Source organism: Malania oleifera, chromosome 11 (genome assembly GCF_029873635.1).
Source record: "Malania oleifera isolate guangnan ecotype guangnan chromosome 11, ASM2987363v1, whole genome shotgun sequence".
Classification (NCBI taxonomy): domain Eukaryota; kingdom Viridiplantae; phylum Streptophyta; class Magnoliopsida; order Santalales; family Ximeniaceae; genus Malania; species Malania oleifera.
The window spans coordinates 60,152,375-60,167,634 of NC_080427.1; the positions used below are offsets into that span (position 1 = coordinate 60,152,375).

The following is a 15,260-nucleotide window of genomic DNA, read 5'->3' on the forward strand; positions in this document are numbered from 1 at the left end:
ATTTAAGTAATCATATCATTACTTAATGAATTTAGGAGTCGTTTGGTGTGTATCAAAAGTTGTGAAAATGAAAATTAGAAATGAAGACCAAAAACCAAAAATAGAGATTAAAAATGAAAAATCAACAACTTTTTTGGTTAATATTTGTAAAACTAAAATAAATTAGAAACTTGATTAAACAAATGTTCATTTTGATAATAATTAAAAATATATAAATAAAATGATACAAATACAAAAGAATACAAACTAAAAATACTATAATAAAATCAATATTTATTAATATTTTTACTTAATTACTATATTTTAAAATTCACTTCAAAAGAATAATTTTATTGTACATGAAAATTGAACAAAGTAAAAATATTTTGTAAATGATATTTATTATCATTTAATTTTTTGAGATTTTATAATATTTTATTTTAATTATATTTTAAAATTATATGATCATTTTATTGAATTTTAATTAAAAATTACATAAAAAATAATTATTTAATCTAAAAAATAATAAAAATAAAAAATCGACAATTTTATTATATATATATATATATATAAAATTTTTTCTTTACTCTACAGAAATCAAAATAGAAATGGAAAACAACACGGAATACCAATACCCTTAAAAGGGTGATTTTCCATTAAATTTACAGTCGTTTTGTTTATCCTAAAAAATGCGACGCCGTTTTCTCCATTTCCAAGCGGGCACTTCTGCTCACGTCCTGACGCTTGTGGATAGGGAAGTAAACACGGTTAAGGGCACTCGCAGTTCACCTCCAAAGATAACTCAAAATCACTTCAATGGCTACCATTGCTGCATTTCACTCCCTGTCTGTCATCTGCAGAACCCCTTCCCAAGTACTGTCCAACCCCTCTTCTCCTTCTTCGTCTTCTTCATCTCTGTGCCGTCCTATTCGAGTACTACATCGTCATAACTATGGCCTCGCCACTTCTTTCAAGCATCTTAACACGAGAAAGCCTACTGGAATGGGAAAAATCAGGTCGGTTGCAGAAGAAACCCTCGCCTCAGAAGAGCAGAATACTGAAGAAACGACGTCGGCCGATCAGCCCGTCTCGGTCCCCGTCTCGCCTTCTGACAAGCTCACCATGTTCTTTCAGGTACCTTTGCTTTCAGCAGTTACATTTGTGTGGTACTTTCATTGCGGCTATTTGCATATGATTGTGCTTTTTGGGATTTTCGAAGTGTGGACGAATTTTGACAAACCAAACTTGGGAATTTAAGGGTTTGTGTCGTAATTCTGAAATATGGGATGTTATGATTGTAACATGAGAATATATTGTTGAAATGATGGTAATTCAGTTCTTTTGGACAACCATAACTTCATGGCTCCCATGATTAATGTAGTTTCTTCTGACTTCATTAAACTTGTGGGAATTGCTATCTTTCTGTTAGTATTGTGGTTCAAATTTTGAAATACATGAAAATTTTGTATAACTAGTTTCGGTCTTGCGGATTTCTTCTGGGAACTTCAAAGTGATTTTGCTCTGTTCTAGCTTCGCAGGGACCAGTATGATAAAATTGTCTGTATTTTTTAAAAAGAAATTTGGTTTCCTTTGCAACATCTGGATGAAATAAATGAATGATAATAAAAGGTTTTGACTGTAGAGAAACTGAATGGCTGAATTCTTCTCTGAATTTCTCATTGATGATGTGCTTATATTATATATATACAAGAGAAGGGAATATAAAGTAGAATAAATTTGTTACATGTTTGTTGTGTAAAACAGAAAAAGGAATAACAGATTACAAGAGGGAATAACTGATTACAATGCTTCAGATTCTTGCACACCAAGTGTTTGTGAAAAGGTCTCCTTGTGTGCTGCTGGTTTATATAGCTTAATACGCCCCTTCGAGTCCAACGGTGTATCTACAATATTGAGACTTGACTTGAATCGAAGAAATTTTTCAGCAACTAGAGGTTTGGTTAAGACATTAGCAATTTGATCTTTGGAGCTAATGAAAGAAACTTTAAGCGAGCTAACAACCACTCTATCTCAAACAAAATGAGAATCAATATCCATGCGTTTTGTTCTTGAGTGAAAAACAGGATTAGCTGAGAGGTACGTCGCCCCTAAGTTATCACACCATAAAGTTGGAGTCCGAGAAAGTTTGATGCCAAGTTCGCACAACATTGTTTGTAACCAAATCAGTTCAGCTGCTGAGGAAGCTATGGACTTGTACTTAGCTTCCGTTGAAGATCTAGCAACAGTTTGTTGCTTTTTGGAGCTCTAAGAAATGAGGTGTTTGCCAAGATAGATGCAAAAGCCTCCCGTGGAATGACGATCATCTGGACAACCCCTTCAATCGGCATCCGAGTAAGCTTGGAGAGTGAGACTTGATTTGGAGGCAAAAAATAGACCATCATTTATGGTGGCTTTCAAATATCTGAGTATGCGTTTCACAGCACTCCAATGAGATGCTTTTAGGGAATGCATGAATTGACAAACCTTGTTGACTGTGAAGGAGATGTCTGGTCTTGTAACCGAGAGATATTGCAAGCCTCCCACAATGCTGCGATATAGAGTAACATCCTCAAAAGCTGGGGTATCTGATTTGGACAATTTTAGGGAAGAAGCCATTGGTGAGGAAATTGATTTGGCATGAAGCATATTGCTGCAGGTGAGAAGGTGCTTGATATATTTTCTTTGAGATAAGACAAGACCATCAGTGGTGTAATCGACTTCAATACCTAAAAAGAAAGACAGCGAGCCAAGATCTTTGATTGGAAAGGCAAGTCCCAAATCATGAATGAGATCAGTAATGGCGGATTGTTTGGAGGATGTGATGACTATATCATCCACATATATGAGCAAGTACATATGCAAATCATTGCAATTGAGAATAAATAGAGATGAGTCAGCTTTAGAAGCATAAAACCATAATCAAGGAGCCAGGAACTTAACTGTGCAAACCATGCCCATGGTGCTTGCTTAAGCCCATAAATAGCTCTCTCAAGCTTGCAGACGTGGGAAGGCTAAGAGGGATCCACAAAACCTTAAGGTTGCTGCATTTAGACATCATCAGTGAGCACACCATGTAAGAATGCATTTTCAATGTCAATTTGATGCAAACACCAGCCACGAGAGATAGCAATAGATGGAATAAGCCGAATGGTGGAAGATTTTACTACAGGGCTGAATGTGTCATGGAAATCAACACCTGGTTGTTGATGAAACCCTTTGGCAACAAGACGTGCCTTCCTTCTCTCAAAAGAACCATCAGCTAGGGTTTTGGTGTGAAAAACCCATCGACATCCCAGTACATTCATGTGAGGTACAAGCGGTACCAAAGTCTATGTCTGATTCCGAATGAGAGCTTGGTATTCTTTGGTCATGGCCGCCTTCCATTCAGTGTGTTTGATATCCTCGGAAAAACTTGAAGGATCATCCGATACACCTACAGAGACAGTGAGACGATTTCGAGTAGGGTACAACATGGTTCCATCAGTTAAACTCTGTGGACGAGATGAATTGGTGTGAGATTGAGTGGTGATAGGGGAACGAGGTGGGATAAGACAAGGACTAGGGTTAGACAAAACAGGGGATGGAGGGGGTTTGGGAGAAGGGTCAGAGGAAGGGGATAATGTTGGTGAGAGGATTAGGTTGAAGATGGAGGGAGATTGGGTCGGGCCGTGGATGATAGGAGATAGAGGTACACTGGTGCTTGGATGTGGGCCTAAGATAGAGGAGGGAAAAATGGGTAGAGAGGCCGGTTGGGAGGTGGATGGATTAGAAAGTGGTTTGGGCCTAGTTTTGGAGAGAGAGAATGAATATTCATTGAATATGACATCATGAGAAATGTACATGCGATTTGTGTTTAGATCAAGACACTTGTAGCCTTTATGTTTTGGACTGTTGCCTAAGAAAAGATATGATGTGGACTGGAAATTCAACTTGTGAGAGGAATATGGTTGAAGATTGGGCCAACATTCACACCCAAAGACTTTAAGAAATTTGTAATCGGGTTCTTAATGATAGACCAGGGAGTAGGGAGATTTGTTCTTTAGGACTGGAGTGGGTAAGAGATTAATCAGGAAAACCGCAGTTTCAAAAGCTTCAGGTCAATATGAAAACGGAAGAGTTGAGTGAGTCAAGAGGGCAAGGCCCGTTTCTATAATGTGGCGATGCTTTCTTTCTATGAGGCCATTTTGTTGGTGAGTATAAGGACATGAGAATCTGTGAATAATGCCAAGTCGTTTGCAAGAAGTGGTGAGAGGTTGAAATTCACCTCCCCTATCTGTTTGTAAGGTGATGAGCTTGGCATTAAATAGCCGTTCAATGAATGGTAAAAAGGTGGTGAAATTTGGAAGACATCGGACTTTAACTTGATGGGAAAAATTCAAGTGAAACGTGTAAAGGAGTCCAAAAATGAAAGATAATATTTATAGCCATTTCTTGAGACATAGTAGGCTGGACCCCTTAGATCAACACATAACAATTGTAAGGGCTTGGTATAATAGGCCTGTTTTGAGGAAAAAGGAAATTGATGACATTTTTCTTGGGGATATTCAGAACATTGGAAAACATAATTAGTGGGAGATACTGGAAGGCACTTGGACTGCAGGACATGAGAGACCAAGGTTAAAGAAGGGTGACCAAGCCTTCGATGCCATTGATCCATGGAGGTTCGTTCGCCAATATGGGTTGATGGAGATTACAGAATGGTTGTAGCCGATGGAAAATGGTAGACCATTACGGGTTGGACCAGTGAGGAGGATTTTCCCGATTGCCTTGTTCATCACACAGAAATGAGTGGAGTGAAATTCAAAATAACAGGAATTATCAACTCAGAATTGAAGAACAAACAGTAAATTTTTAGTGATGGATGGAACATGCAGGATGTTCTTGAGAAAAGTAGAGGAGCTGCAGGAGAGGGAGGTATCACCAGAATTTTCGATTGAGTGTTGATTGCCATCACCCACCCGAATGGTCTCATCACCAGCATATGCCTCAGAAGATAAGTTCAAGTTAGATAGATCATTCGTGAGATGACGAGTGGCGGCAGAATCTTGGTACCAAACCGATTCAGAAATTGGAGTCTGAGCGGTGTAGTGTGCAGAGAAATTGCTGGGAGCTTCAAACTGATATGCGTGGTTGAAACGTTGTCGGCATTGAAGAGCGACATGGCCGGCCTTGTTGCAGACCTGATAGATAGGACGGTGAGCATTGTAATGCTGAGATGAATGTGAAGGAGATGAAGATCTGCCACCATGACCATTGTAGTAGTAGTGTCCCCTGCCACAACCTTAGCGTCCTCCTCGATTGGGTCCACAACCACGCTGGTCTCGTGTAGAGGAGGTGAAATGTGTAGATGGTTCGAGAGAAGAAATAATGGATTGGTTTGTAAGAGCAAGACGAGATTCATGGATGAGGAGGAGTGGATAGAGCTCATGGAAGGAAACAAGGGTGTGTCTGGTAGTGAAGGAGGTGATGAACTGCTTGTACAAAGGGCCAAGCCCACTCAACAGATTTGTGACAAGATCTTTATCGGGGAGTGGATTACCAGTAGCAGCGATGGAGTCGGCAAGGAGGCGAAATCGGCCAAAGTAATCGAAGATGGACTGGTCACCCCGGGAAAGATTTGTGAATTGAAGTTAGATTTGAAATTCTGTGGCATGAGCGTGAGAAGAGAACATGGACGAAAGAGATGTCCATAATTGGTGGGCAGTGGTGGAGGACACAACATGGCCCAAAATGGAGTCTGAAAGAGAGGAGAAGAGGATACTGAGAACCAGTTGGTCAGTACACCTCCAGAAAAATCTGGGTTGATTTTTGGGTTCAATTGGGAGGAATCAGGATGAAATTCTGATGGAGGAGTGGATGAACCATCGACAAAGGAGAATAGATCTTGCCCACGTAGGTAGGCAGAAATTTGAACCTTCCACGAGAGATAATTGTCAGTGGAGAGTTTTGTGGTTACTGTGTGAGAGAAGGAGGAAGCAGCAGACGAGTAAGGAGAAATGGAAGAAGACTGGTTTGCTGCCATTGCTGTAGGACCGGAGGGACTGTTAGTTGCAATCTCTGATACCATGTAAAGAAACTGAATGGCTGAATTCTTCTCTGAATTTCTCATTGATGATGTGCGTATATATATACAAGAGAAGGGAATATAAAGCAGAATAAATTTGTTACATGTTTGTTGTGTAAAACAGAAAAAGGAATAACAGATTTCAAAGCTTCAGATTCCTGCACACCAAGTGTTTGTGAAAAGGTCTCCTTGTGTGTTGCTGGGTTATATAGCTTAATATTGACATCATTTGCTTGTGGAATTAGTTCTAGTTTTCATTTCTAGTTTTTCGAATAATTATGAAAATGCCACCTTACTTTCCAATTTTCTAAATTTATATAGAAAAGTTGGAAATGATTTATGTATTGAGCTTCTTCCAAATTCACAAAAATCCAAATTGAAGGTCCAAAATTTATGATTCCACATGCTATCTTATATCATTTTTTCAGAAAATCAGAAAACAAGTTGTATTTTGCACAACTAAACAAACTTTTGATTTTGTATTTTTTTAATACGAATCTTGGAAAACTAAAAAAGAACTAGAAATTTTTATCAAATTTGTGAGTGCTCGTGCATGTGTACTTTATATCTGCTAAATGTATTGCTGACAGACCCTTTTATTTTGTATCCTCCATACATGAAGGCAGATGGAACAATGGATGAATCAGCTATTCCCACAGTCACCAAAGCTTTAGAGGTAGATTCACTGAAACTGTTGCACATATGAACATGTGGGTTTGGATGCACTTTACTTTTGTTGCAATGGCATAAAGATAATTTTTTATATATTGTAATTCTAACAAGATTCTGTTTTTCTTCTCTCTTTTTTGTATATCAGACAGCAAGGATGAGCAATTTTTCTTCTATTTGACAGATCATTGTGTTACTTGACTAACATTTGATTAGAAGTGAAGGGGGTTAATGGCAAGAGAATGGAGTGGGTTGAATTTAGTGTGTATTTTGTAGATTTCTAGCTTGAATGCTTGATTTAGACATGCAAAAAATCTGTCTCTTTGGGAAAATCTGATAAACCAAATACCAAGTGGCTGAGGTTATGTTTGGTTCACAGAAATCCTATTTCTTGGAATAGGATAGAATACAATAAGAATGTAAAGAAAAATATATAGAGAAATAAAAATTTAAAAATTTGACACTCAAGAAAAAAGTTTATGTTATTCCAACCAACATGGAATAGGAAATAAATAAACTTTCTTTTGGTGAAATTTGAGAATAGTTATTCCTTTTCTATTCATCATAACAAATTCTTAAAAATTTTGGCGTTGATATTTGCTTTATGATGGTAATATATTTTTGGTGTAAATCATCAATTTCTACTATTGTAACATTCTATTCCTAAGAATGGAATGAATCAAACATAGCCTGGGTTCCTAGGGAGTTTTAACTAATTCTAGGTTGCTAGATATGAGTTCAAATCCTTAAGTGTGTCATATATGTGGGCTTGACAGCCTGATTTCTAACTAATTGTAGTCAGATATTGAATTCTTGGATTGACTGTAGACAGACGGATTTGTCATTTGTTGAATTTGACATAAATTTGAATTCATCATGATCTTGATCATTGACTGCCCAAAGAGATCTTAGTGGGTATCAAAGTGGAAACAAGCTAGAGATTGAGAATCAAATTTCAAAAGATGGGAGACAATTGGGGGTGAATGTGCTAAATCTATAAATAGTTAATCAAACATAACAATTGAAGTTTGGAAATGTTTAGGTGATAAAGAAAGTATATGGTAACTAATCTATTCAACACTATTATAAAAACTAAGAAAATGCCGGAGGAATAGAGAAAAATCACGTTAATACCTTTATAGGAAACCAAATGTGATATTCAAAATTGTAGTTATGGTCGTGGAATTAAGATTATGAGTCATGCAATGAAACTATTAGAGGTTAATCAAACAAAGAATAAGACTAAAAATGAGAGTTTTAGAAAATTAATTTGGTTTTATGTTTGGGAGATTGACAACAGAAACTATTATCTTTTGAGAAGATTTGGAAAATTTCAGGGAAAAGAAAAAAGAATTGCATATGGTTTTTATTGACCTAAATAAAGCTTATGATAAAGTAGCTAGGGAAGTACTTTGATGGGTTTTAGAAAAGAAGGGAATTTGTTGTAAATATACTCAAGCCATTAAGGACATGTATGATAGAGTAACGACTAATGTCAACATTGTAGGAAGGACATCTAAAGAATATTCAATCACAATAAGGGTACATCAAAGTTTTACTTTGAATCTTTATCTTTTTGCTTTAGTGATTGATAAACTCACTAGGAATATCCAAAACAAGATCCCTTGGTGTATGTTGTTTGCAAATAATATTGTCTTGATTGATTAAAGTGGGAGCAGTGTGGGATATAAGTTAAAACTTTGGAAAATTATTTTAGAGTCTAAAGGTTTTAGGATAAGTAGGAAATGTATGAAATGTAATTTCAAGGAAGTATTGTTGAGAAGATTAACTCGATAATCAAGAAATTAATAGCACTAATAGATTTCGATATCTTGGATCTATTATACAAGCAGAAAGGGAAATTGAAGAGGATGTAATAAATAAAGTTAAAGTAAGTTGGGTAAAATGAAGGAGTGTGTCAGCGGTGTTGAGTGATCGTAGAATATCCTTGTAATTAAAAGGAAAATTCTATAAGATGTCTATAAGGCTAGCATGCTTAATGGATTAGAATGTTGGGTGTTGTGCAAAGTGCTGAATGCCAATGCGCAACGGAAACCACAAAATGAATCGAAACAAGCAATGCAAGCAACCAACAATGAATATACGAAAATAATCAATCACAAAGAGAATAAAATAAAGCAATAAGAGCACACGACACAAGAAATTACGTGGTTGGGCAATGTGCCTACGTCCATGGGAGCAAGCGGCTAATTTTCACTATCAAATCGTCAAAATTTACATCAAGGGTTACAAATATAGTTGATATATCAACTCTATGCGCACAGAAGACTTAGAATACATCTAAAACACTTCTGTAGCAAATTTCGGAGGAAAATCCTCCAAATCTCCCGATTTACTGATCTCCCAATTCAAAATCTGTGATGTGCGCCGAACAATACAATCAACGGTTTCAGGCAAACTGTTGACGGTTTGATACTGAGGCGAATCCTGAAGACTGAAACCTGAAACCGTCGACGGTTTTAGGGAAACTGTCAACGGTTTTCTCGTGAGAGTAAACCGTTGATGCAACCGTCAACCTAACCATCGACGGTTTCTTCCTACAGCCTCCTTCCTTGTTCTTTGCTTCACCATGCTTTCCCGGCGCATGTGTTTCACTCAATATGAGCCACATATCCAACATTGGGCAACTAAGAAACATGTACAAAAAGTAAAAGTTGTCGAAATGCGAATGTTAAGGTGTATGGGTGGTATAACATTAAAAAAGAAATGAAAGAATAAATATATGTGCAATAAACTAGGCACAACACCAGTAGAAGACAAGATAAGGGAGGAGCGGCTTAGATGGTTTGGGCATTTGAAATGCAAGTTTAATAGCGCACCTATGAGGAGGAATGAGTTAGTTATTATTTCTAGTATTAAAAGGGGTTGGGTAGACCTAAAATAACTTGGAATGAGGTAATGAGGAAGGATTTAATAGCTCTTAACTTAGAAGAGGAAAATGCTCTCAATCGGGTGAATTGGCAGAAAAGGATTTATGTAAATGACCTTGACTAGTGGAACTTAAGGCTTATTGTTGTTGTTGTTGTAATCAAACAGTCCATATTTCCAATCCTTGGTATATTTAATGAGTTGCAATTTTTTTTTCCTGGTTTAGTATTGAAACTGTACTTTAACTATTAACTGAAGGGATTCTATCCCGTCGTTGGCTGGTGGTTTTATCTTTTGAATGGTTTGTTGTTCTATCTTTCATGAGATATGACATTGTTAGGTTCTTTTGTGCAGAAAAACTCTCTTATGTACTTTCCTCAAATCAAAACATTGTCTGCCTAGTTTTTAACCTTTGCTTTTGTCTATTAATTGGTTCTTTTGTAGGAGACAGAGGGCATTACCAACCTAAATGTTCAATTGCTTGACGGCATTGCAAGTGTTGAGGTGCATGCAAACTTCTTAGTTAATATATTTCATAATGAAATTGCACCGTAAAGTTCTTGTTTTTTTGGTTGACAAATTTGAGTTGGTTTCTAACTGTAAAAGTATCTGTTAGGTACTTAATTTGCATGGTTAAAATATAAAGGGGTTTGACTTGAGTTACTTCATCCTAATGGGCCCTGCCAGAATAATATCTGCTACTGAACCATCTTCCTTCATTTAAGCATTAAGCCCTTAAGATTTTTATACTACCTATTAAATCTGTTTTGCAGCATTTTGGCAGTGATTTTCCATATTCATTTTAAACGTTATTTATGAGTTTTGTAATTTCTTTGGTTTATAAAAGCATTTCTACATTCTTCACTGAGAAATATACCCAGTTAATGCCAATATGGAAAATGATGCTTCTTTTGTTTTTGTGTAGTTAACAAAACAGACAACTATACAAGCTACAGGGGTGGCTTCAGGTTTGGTTGAGATCATACAAGGTTCAGGTTTTAAGCTACAAACATTGAATTTGAGTTTTCAATATGAAGAGGATATCACCAGCTAGATCTTATTTGTTGGTTTTCCATCTTCTAAAGACTCGGAATTTATTTCATAAGCTCCGCATTTCTCTGAACTTTGTTATCCTGTAAGCTGATGCTAGAAAGTAATTCAGGTTAAGTTTTTTCATAAGCCTACACTCCTGGACGGTCGTACGATGTGCGATCATATTGTTCCTTGAGATTATTCTCTGAACATGAGTTGATACAAGAAAGTTGAGCTGTGCAAAGAAGCCTGGAAGGGAGACCGATAATTGCAGACTATGATTTGTCAAAATTATTGGAACATGGTGCTGTAATGGACAAAATTATTGTAATGGTATTGTCAATTCAATCTTTGTGGTATTTTCTAAATAATTGATTATGATTTGTCAAAATTATTGGCACATGGTGCTGTAATTGTAAAATTATTGTAATGGTATTGTCAATTCAATCTTTATGGTTTTGCTAAATAATTGGTGCCTAAGTTGAAAATTTATGGAGTATTTATGTCTTTCGATTATATGCACAAAGGCTAAAGCAGAATGCAAACGTGCAGTTGACATCTGATTCTGCATGTTCCTCAACATGACTTTTTCTACCTCATAATTTGTTTAGAATGTTTTCTGCACCAGATGGGTTTCTAGTAAGACTCTTTTGTGATCTTTTAGAATTTTCATTCCATGAAACGCTCAATGTAATTGCTAGTTTAATGTGAGCATATTTTTTTTCCTAGAGTTGTGTGGGTGTTGGCATCTGAATCTCCTGATTTTTTTTGTTTAAGCTCTGCCATTGCCAATTATGTTCTCCAAACAGATGGGCAACTACAGTTTGTGAAGTGCAGGTATTCAAAAATGAGTATCACAGGCTTTTGCATGGGCAAACGTAAGCTATCACCAAAACAAAAGGTTGTGTAGGTTTTAAATAGCCTGATAGATTAATGAATGGGTTGCGTGCAACATGTTTACAAGGAGGCGAATAAAAGCGCAGATTTCTTTGCCAAACAGGGTGAATCTAATATTTTTCGATTATATAGTTGTTAGGATGATCTTCCTCAGCAAGTCGGGGGGATGCGATTGGATTTGTTGGGTTTTCCTTCTTTACGCTCATGATGTTTTGTGTTATCTTCTGGAGTTTTGTTTGTTTTTCACTTTTAGTGGTTTAGTTCTTAGTTTTTTTGTTTGGTTGCTGGTCTTTGGTTTTTTGATTTGGTTTATGTTGGTTAAGTTAGTTTTAGGATCTTGGAGTTTTCTTTTGTTGTCTCAAAGTCTCAAAGATTGGAACCATGGTATTCCTCTGCCATAAGTGAGGGGTTTTCTAATAAAGTTATGAGGTACTGTCATCTTTTATCAAAAAAAAAGAAGAAGAAGAAGAAGAAGAAGAATGGGTTGCGTGCCTCTGGTGTTATAAAGTACTGTTTTCAAGAGTTATAGCTATCCCCAATTGCTAGGACTTAACCATATCTATTGAAGAGGAACCAATTCCATGCACTTCCTCCCCAATTGACAACTCTCTCCCAGTTCTTTCCTCCATCAATAAGAGGGGGTTTGCAGTGTTTGTCTCTGATAATTGCAGTGTTTGTCTCAGTGGTACTCATCTTTGATTTGAAAACAAGCCTGTAGGGATATGTGCATGTGTGCCAACAGTTGCACACAGCAATTGGAAAACATAAGTGTCCATCTTCATGCAATTCTCTGCGAAATTTATACCATATTATAAACAAAATGGCGTTAGGGTTTCAACTTTCAACCTTCAGTTGAAGATAGACAGACCCATGCAAAAAATCCCAAATCTATACCATATTACAATGTACGCACGCCGCTCCCTCATTCCAAATATAGAATACAAGATGATATGCTGGGGAAGAAAGTCCCTCCCCCGGTACTCCCCACCCCCACACCCTCAAACTTGGGATTTTGTTCACCCAATAATTTAGGTCTGTCATTGTCCACGTAGACAGAAATATATAAAAATTTACTTTGCAAAGATCTCTTCCTTCTCTTTGGATCGAACATCAATTGCAGCAATTTGATAAACGACTCATTGGAATAGATGAACAATAACCCCTAGATGCATATAGGAAATTTTCTCCTCATATGGCTCAAGAAAAAATGATTTCAAGTTCTCTTTTTAGGACTTCAAGTAGAACACCTTCTGAATATAAGACATGACAATCTTAATGGAATATTTTTTTTACAACTTTGTGGCCTCAAGCAACTTTTTTGTTGCGACTTGCTAGTATATGCAGCTTATATTCCTAGGGCATCTATTTTGAAGTTATTGGATGTTATTTTAATTTTTGTTAAAAAAAAAAAAAAGCATAGACAACTGCGTGATGTTTTTTCTTGCCAATTCTCATGTAGCATAAAGATAGGTACATGAATTTGAATTCATTTATGAAGAAACAAGAACATAGCATAAAAGAAGCAACTCAACCAAAGCTATGCTTCCTACTTCAAACCAATACACAAAACCCAAACAACCCAAAGTAAGACCAGCAAAACAGAAGACAATAGCAGGACCCACCCCCATAGCTGAAAGAGCCATACACTACAACAGTTCATTGTAAAACTCAAACCAACATCCTTTGTTATTCTCTCAGTAATCCACCGAGGAGTCTGATCATTCTAGTAAAGAGCTTGGGGTTCCTTTTAAGCCCTCTCCTCTCATTGCAATTTCTTTATCTTAGAGTAAGAAAATAACTGTTTAGCTTAAATTTTTTATCCTTCCGTAGAGACCTGAAAAATATAATAATAAAAATAATTGAAGAAGGAGGATTTTTGGTTTGGTGAAGACCAAACCGTCGACGGTTTGGTGAGGGGCGCAGAAAATCGTCGATGATTTTGTATTTTCCGCGGGCCGGTTACATGTAAAACAGTAAAAGGGCGGGTTAAAGACCCAAACCGTCAACGATTTTATGAAAGGTGTAGAAAACTGTCGACAGTTTTGTTTGCAGTGCTGATATTACAGGGCATCCACGAGCTTCATTTGTTTTAAACAAAAAAAAATCTCTCTCTCTCTCTCTCGGAACCCTATGACACCCTTTCACTTCTCTATTCAATTTCGGCTCCATTTTAGTTCGGATCAACAATTAGGAACCACCACGAGGATCTAGGGAGGATTCTTTTCAACTTAATCGGAGCGGAATCGCGATTGGGGTTCCGGGGCACCACTCCAAAATCAGGGTAAGTAAGGTATTTTAGAGTTTAATTGTTAATTTGGAGTATATGGGGTCTAGGAAATGCTAAATGAGAAATATTCTAGGGGTTGAGTTGATTAATTTGGAAAAAAAAAAAAAAGTGATTTCAGGGTTTTGAGTTTTGAGCGCCGTGGGCGTGGATTTAGGGTTGTTAGTAGGCCCTCAATAAGTTAGGTAAGGGGAATAAATTATAACAACTATATTGGGAAATGAATTGTTGATTTAAAGTATGTGAAAATTAATTATGATATTTTGCTTGTGGTTATTATGTTATAAATATTAGATAAAAATTGTGTGGCATGAGGAAATATGAAATGATTATTTAATACTAGGATTGCGATCGAAGTTGAAATATGTGAAATGTATTGAGAAATGAGATTATGATATGATTATATCGAAATATTTTATACAAATATGAAGAAATGAAAACCCAGTAATATTTGCATACATATAAGTATGATGATACGAGGTTTATATACTGAATTGATGAAATGTGAAACATAGATATATTTTTATTGGGAAATGATGGAATATGTTATACAAAAGTATTTTTATAGTGATTTGATAAAAATATGAGATACAAATGTGTTTTCATTGAAAGAATGCTATATGTGATAGACAGATATGTTGGTACAGAAATGTTTTATATAGGAGTATTGAGTTGAGTTTTATACTGATATGAGATGACATGTGTACTTAAATGATGAAAATGAAACAGAAAATGATGAGAATATTTCTGATGTGATGAAAAGTACCAACATATTGAAATGTGAATACTGGAATATGAATATTGAAATGCAAATACTGGAATGTGGAGATGAGAACCCTGATGGACTGGAGTTGAATAAAGAGCATGGTACTGTTGCTAGTGAGTTGTTAGTGCAACCACACGATCTCATGGAGAGTATGGTGTGGCAGTCGATTGGGTCAGTGAGAAGGGTAGAGATGACCCTGGAGTTTGAACCAGGCGTAGGTAGGCCAGTCGTACTATAGATAGGCCGTTTCATTATTTTGATTTAATCGAGTGGGCCAACCGCGGTTAGGTCCAGCCTTCGGGGCGCACAACTTGGTCATGGGGGGAAGCATAACGATGTGAATTTCCTCAGGGCAATCATGAGTTACAGACATGATGTGTATTTGTTACCATTGACACTCATGAGTTAGACTGTGAAAGGAAAATGAGAAATGAAAGAATGTGGATTTAATGGTATAAATAATTAGGGTGAAGTAAAACTCCTCGCTTGAGGGCTTACTGAAAAAAAGTGAGTGCCCTGATAAGTATCAGTTGTAACCGCACCTGAATTAATCAGGCAAGGTTACAAACGAAATCAGAGCAGAGGGGCATTACATGTATGGGCATGCAATCTCCCCTATCATCGGGAACTTTCACTGATAAATATTGGTTGCATGTGTATAAGTTTGAGAAATGGAATTA

General features: G+C 36.6%; 1 protein-coding gene across 2 annotated transcripts; it reads left to right on the forward strand.

Moving 5' to 3' along the window:
• Positions 1 to 646: 646 nt before the first annotated feature.
• Positions 647 to 11,099, forward strand: LOC131168001 (uncharacterized). 2 transcript variants are annotated; one of them, XM_058127123.1, is made up of 4 exons: positions 647 to 1,113; positions 6,666 to 6,719; positions 10,046 to 10,105; positions 10,527 to 11,099. In XM_058127123.1, the coding sequence occupies exons 1-4, from the start codon at positions 796 to 798 to the stop codon at positions 10,653 to 10,655; spliced, it is 561 nt and encodes a 186-aa protein (XP_057983106.1). In that variant the 5' UTR covers positions 647 to 795; the 3' UTR covers positions 10,656 to 11,099. The 2 variants fall into 2 exon arrangements, with proteins under 2 accessions (XP_057983106.1, XP_057983107.1); XM_058127124.1 differs by having other exon boundaries at positions 685 to 1,113; positions 10,049 to 10,105.
• Positions 11,100 to 15,260: the final 4,161 nt, after the last annotated feature.